The sequence below is a fragment of the Rana temporaria genome, chromosome 3 (assembly GCF_905171775.1).
Source record: "Rana temporaria chromosome 3, aRanTem1.1, whole genome shotgun sequence".
NCBI lineage: Eukaryota > Metazoa > Chordata > Amphibia > Anura > Ranidae > Rana > Rana temporaria.
The window spans coordinates 470,013,103-470,019,012 of NC_053491.1; the positions used below are offsets into that span (position 1 = coordinate 470,013,103).

Genomic DNA, 5,910 nt, shown 5'->3' on the forward strand with positions numbered 1-5,910 from the left:
GTTGTTAGTATTTTAAATTTAATTTGCTGGGCGATTGGAAGCCAGTGAATGGATTGGCAAAAAGGGGTGGTGGTTGGTAGATGAGTCTGGTAGCAGCATTCATGATAGACTGAAGAGGGGATAGCCTATGAAACTGTAGACCAATGAGAAGGGAGTTGCAATAGTGGAGGTGAGAGATAACAAGGGAGTGAATGAGGAGCTTGGTGGTTTCATTTGAGTGAATAATAATTCCATGGACCAAGTGATGAGTGAATACGTTGACATAGATGTTGGGTATAAGATTGTCTGAAGAGATCAACAAGGCATCACAATACACAGGTGAGTATAATAAGGTATTCTTACCAGAGGGTGAGGACTCAGCTGTTTTGACAACAGTAAGTCTCGTGAGCGTAGTGGTCTCAGCGGACCTGAATTTCTGCAAGAAGGGCCAACAGGGGTACAATATACCCCTGTTGATGGCTCTCTAAGCCGAAACGCATCGGGTTTGCTTTATAGCATCCCATACTGCTACTATTGTTCACGTTATCAATTTGTATACATGTTTTGTTCTTACATTTTTAAATAAAACCTGTCAAGGTTTATTTTTGACCTGCATTATTTGGAGCACCTTTTTCTTTTATTTCCATTTGCCCTGTGAATAGGGTTCGGTACGGACTTTGTGTTTTTTGGACTAGGACCCTAACCTGAACAATTTGCTGAAAGTTCGGGTTCGGGTCCGGTGTTCGACAATGAAATGGCGGGCTGCAGGGCAGCCAATCACCATTTGTTTTGCTACTGTGACTAAGAAGCCATCACAGCCATGCCTACTAATGGCATGGCTGTGATTGGCCAGTGCAGCATGTGACCCAGCATGTGACCCAGACTCTATATAAGCTAGAGGGACACAGCACAGCTCGTCACTCTGCTTTAGATAGGGTAGGGAAAGGCTGCTGCTGATCTGATCTGAGCTGAGGGAGAGATTTAGATAGGATTCAGACTGTCCTGCTACAGAAATCATTTTACACCAGCGTTGCATATGTTCCTGTGAGATACTCTGCATTAGATAGTTTAGGGAAAGGTTCCAGATTGTTCTTATAGGGAGAGAAATATATACAGTTGTATTCAAAATTATTCAACCCCCACTGAAATTTATTGTTTTGCCCAGTTTGACATTGATTTTGATCATTCCGTCATCCTGCTTACAATTAAATCAAAGAGGCACTTGTAGGTCAGACAAATATAACATAACATTTATAATGAAATAACCACAAATGTCTTTTCTGTGCTCACATCATTATCAGTTTTATTCAACCCCCAATTGACATTCAATCTTAGTACTTAGTACAACATCCTTTTACAGTTATAACAGCTTTTAAACTTGAAGCATAGCTTGACACAAGTGTCTTGCAGCGATCTACGGGTATCTTCGCCCATTCGTCATGGGCAAAAGCCTCCAGTTCAGTCACATTCTTAGGCTTGCGCACTGCAACTGCTTTCTTTAAGTCCCACCAGAGGTTCTCAATCGGAATTTAAGTCTGGTGACTGCGATGGCCACTCCAAAATGTTCCAGCCTTTAATCTGCAACCATGCTCTAGTGGACTTGGAGGTATGCTTGGGATCATTGTCCTGTTGAAAGGTCCAACGTCTCCCAAGCCTCAGGTTTGTGACGGACTGCATCACATTGTTATCCACTATCTCCTGGTACTGAAGAGAATTCATGGTACCTTGCACACGCTGAAGCTTCCCTGTACCTGCAGAAGCAAAATAGCCCCAAAGCATGATTGACCCCCCACCATGCTTCACAGTAGGCAAGGTGTTCTTTTCATCATAGGCCTTGTTCTTCCTCCTCCAAACATAGCTTTGATCCATGGGCCCAAACACTTCTAATTTTGTTTCATCAGTCCACAGAACACAATCCCAAAACTTCTGTGGTTTGTCCACATGATTTTTGCATACTGCAGTCGACTCTTCTTATTCTTTGGAGACAGCAAGGGGGTGCGCCTGGAAGTTCTGGCATGGAGGCCTTCATTACGCAGTGTGTGCCGTATTGTCTGAGCAGAAATTTCAGTACCCACATCTGACAAATCTTTTCTCAGTTCCTCAGCAGTCACAAGGGGACTTTTCTCCACTCTACGCTTCAGGTAGCGCACAGCAGTCGAAGTCAGCATCTTCTTTCTGCCACGACCAGGTAGCGTTTCAACAGTGCCCTTTGCCTTGAATTTGCGAATGATGCTTCCTATGGTGTCTCTTGGTATGTTTAACATCTTTGCAATCTTCTTATAGCCATTGCCCTTCCTGTGAAGAGTAATCACCTCTTCTCTTGTCTTCCCCGACCATTCTCTTGACTTCACCATGTTTGTAACCACACCAGTAAATGTCTAGAAGGAGCTGAGTATCACAGTCATTTTAAAGCTGCCTAATTGGTGCTTATTAGGCTTTATTGCTGCTCCCTGACATCCACAGGTGTTTTCAATACCTGATTGAAAACACTTCAATGAACCTCTGTTCTTCAGAGTGGTAGTCTTTAAGGGGTTGAATAATTGTGTAAATGAAGAATTCACAAAATAAACATTGACTACTGTATTACAAAACCAATTGATGTCATTTTAGTTGCATATGGTTCTTTAAGAAGTCCTTGTAGGATTTCATTCTGAATACAATTACAAATGTACACTAAATTCCCTAAAACCCTTTACAGCATTGGGGGGTGAATAATTTTAAAACACAACTGTAGGAGTCAGTCCTGCTTCACAAATCAAATTGCAGCAGCATTGCATATTTTTCTGTGAGATACTCTGCATATTACACCAGCACTGAGTAGGTTCCTGTGAGATACTCTGCATATTATACCAGCACTGCATAGGTTCCTGTGAGATACTCTGCATATTACACCAGCACTGCCTAGTACTTGACTAGCAACCAAGACTTTCAAAACACAGAAAGAATCCTTCTGGTGAGTGTAGGCACAGAAATTAATTAGTGAATTTTGTGAAAAAAAACTTGATTTCATTTTAATTTGAGTTAAACCTGTATTTTCTGTCATCGTGCCTGATCATATTTATTTTGCTTTTAGGAAAAAAAATCATTGGTGTCTTCCAATATTTTTCCAACTAAAGAATGTGTGACCCCAACCAGACTCAGGTCACACAAATAAAACTACTTGGATTTCAAGGTCTTTATAAATTCAGGATTCTGCTGTTTATTGTGTTCCTTCTAACATACATGATGATCCTAAGTGGAAATATATTAATAATCTTTTTAGTGACAACTGTTGATCAGCTTAAATCTCCAATGTACTTCTTTCTCAAGTATTTGGCTACATCTGATGTCCTACTGACTACCAGTGTGGTGCCCATGACACTCAATATCATCCTAAAAGATGAAGGAAGATTATCACTGGATGTTTGCATTACTCAGCTTTATTTTTTTTGTATATGTAGCTACTTGCAATGTTTTCTGATCGCCATCATGTCCTACGATCGATATTTGGCTATCTGCAATCCATTACGATATCCCTCACTTATCAATTCTCATGTTTGCCTCCAGGTGATCATTGGGTTATGTTTCTGTGTTATCATTTTAGTATCAAGCGAACTGATTATGATCTACAGGTTTGATTACTGTGGGCTGAATTATATAGACCACTTTTTCTGTGATTTTTTCCCAGTGGTTGAATTGTCCACCTCGGATACTTCTGCTTTGAAGCTACAAGATTTTATTATTTCAATCATCACCATATGTTTACCATTTGCTTTTATTATACTTACATACATTTGCATCATAGTCACTATTTTAAAGATATCATCTGCACATGGGCGTAGAAAAGCCTTCTCTACTTGTAGTTCCCATGTAACCTTGGTTGGGGCTTTCTATGGGGCATTGATCATTGTCTACATGACACCATCAGATGAAAGCTCAAGCTACATGAATAAGTATAGATCTTTGTTGTATGTCATGGTGTCTCCACTGATAAATCCAATCATTTACAGCTTAAGAAACCGTGAGATCAAGGGAGCTCTGCAAAAAACCTTGGCCGATTTTAGGAATTTTGTTAGGAAATAAAAAATTTTAAACAAAGGTGTGCTTCCTTGCTGAAGTGTAATGAGTTATCAAAGAGCTATACCTATATAGCAACCGAATACCAAAAGTGATGTGAAAACATATATTTCTTGATTATACATCACTGGGCACAGAGCCTTAATTACTTAATGGGTTATGTAGTTGTAATGGTATGGCCCGTGGGACCCAGAGGCTCTTGAAGTATACGGGGTACTAGGGTTATCCTATGTCCACTAGGGGCATAGGATGACTGAGAAATTATATCTCGGATTACATGAGATGGGACAGTAATGATAATTCATGTATTGCAGGATATCTTGAAATATTACAAGTTGTTCATTCTGAACACAACAGGTCAATAGAGTGTCTCCTTCAATGTGGAACATAGACTGTTGAGATGTTAATTGATGTTAATCACCTCCAGCTACCTGGCTGTAGTGATGAAAGCTTGCGGTGATTGCATTATATTGTCTATTGTGTTAATTAAGCCTGGCTCCTAAGATATTTCATGGTGCTATGCTAACTAACCCTGTATTGTGTGAAAGTTCTATTGATGCTAATATGTGTTGTGAGTTAACACACTCTAAAGGTCAGACGTCTCACTTATGTTCACTAAAGGAATGTGGATTGTGGAGTGTGTCATTGTCCCTGTATATAAGAAACCTGAGTTTACCATTAAAGTCTATCTGTTTGGAACCAGAAAACAGAATTGTGTCTCGTTATTCTGAGGGGAAAATCCAATGGGTCCTGTCTGCTGGATTGTGGTGTGTCGGAAGCTGCCTTGGGTTGGTGGAATGGAATATCGTATTGACGTTAACCCCTGACCGTTACAGTAGTCACCACAGGTGATTGGACACTGGCAAACCCAATTAAAATTGAGTTCCTTCCCTCTTTAACCCCTCCCAAATGGAGAGTACCTCATTTTTTTCGCCAGTTTTTAAGGTGGTTGGTCACGTTTAACATGTGCTAAGAAGAAAAATGCTCATTTGATGGTCTGACTGCGGAGACCTAGGAGCTATAACCGGATCCATTTCACGGGCCGATATCAAAAGCCTAAAATGGTTGGTACCCAGGCCTTGTGTAAAGAAGAAACAAGGTTTGCCTGTAATGTCTCTCTGCGGAGGTCTGGGCTCTGGGATCCAGACTTTGGTGTATTAATACATCTGTGGCACGAAATATTTCTGGCAGAGTCTTCTACAGGTCCAGGTATGAGGTATACACATAAAAAATAGTGCGCTTCTGGTTACTATGCAAGAAATAAAATATTAAAAATATATCAATATACAATCAAACAGTGAATTAAATAGTCTATCAAGTTCAATATGGCAATGGGTTATGTCCCAATAGCAATGAAAGCATATAGTGGAATGAAAGTGTATCTAATTCTGATTAAAAAAAATGATTATCCTACCGGGTGCCAAACCACGTAAATTGTTAATGAATGTAACCATACAGTACACACGCACTGTATTCAAGCCTCTTACCAGATGGTTGCAATCCCCAATTACAGAGATCAAACACACATGAGAAATAATGGACCCCTCCGGGTGTCTTTAGATGCGATCAGTATGGGCCACTGGGTTTCAACATATTATATTCCCCAATTCCAATGCCACAACTTTGGATCCAACTTAGACAGCCATCATAGAGGAAAAGGAACATAGGCTGCGCATAGCGTGAATATGCTCCCGTTCCCCTGATGATGTAGTTTGACGCGAAACGCGTTTGATGGGGCCATGAACATTTGACACTATCAAGCCTGCTGATGCCGGATGTCGGCGAGGCACCATGCTGTTTGAATGCTTTTTATTGTCCTGGATCATGTGAGTACCTTGTGGTGTTTTTAACAATAAATCTGTCCTACTGGTATTC

The 5,910-nt window shown here is 40.5% G+C and overlaps 1 protein-coding gene across 1 annotated transcript; it reads left to right on the forward strand.

Annotated features, from left to right (window-relative positions):
- The first annotated feature begins 3,009 nt into the window (after positions 1-3,009).
- LOC120930967 (olfactory receptor 11L1-like) lies at positions 3,010-4,200 on the forward strand. Its single transcript, XM_040342100.1, has one exon. It carries the CDS (start codon positions 3,097-3,099, stop codon positions 4,039-4,041), a length of 945 nt encoding a protein of 314 aa, XP_040198034.1. The 5' UTR covers positions 3,010-3,096; the 3' UTR covers positions 4,042-4,200.
- The last annotated feature ends 1,710 nt before the right edge of the window (positions 4,201-5,910 follow it).

Excerpts from the sequence above, each read along its gene's own strand:
- LOC120930967 (XM_040342100.1), top strand. The coding sequence starts at position 3,097 with ATGTGTGACCCCAACCAGACTCAGGTCACACAAATAAAACTACTTGGA.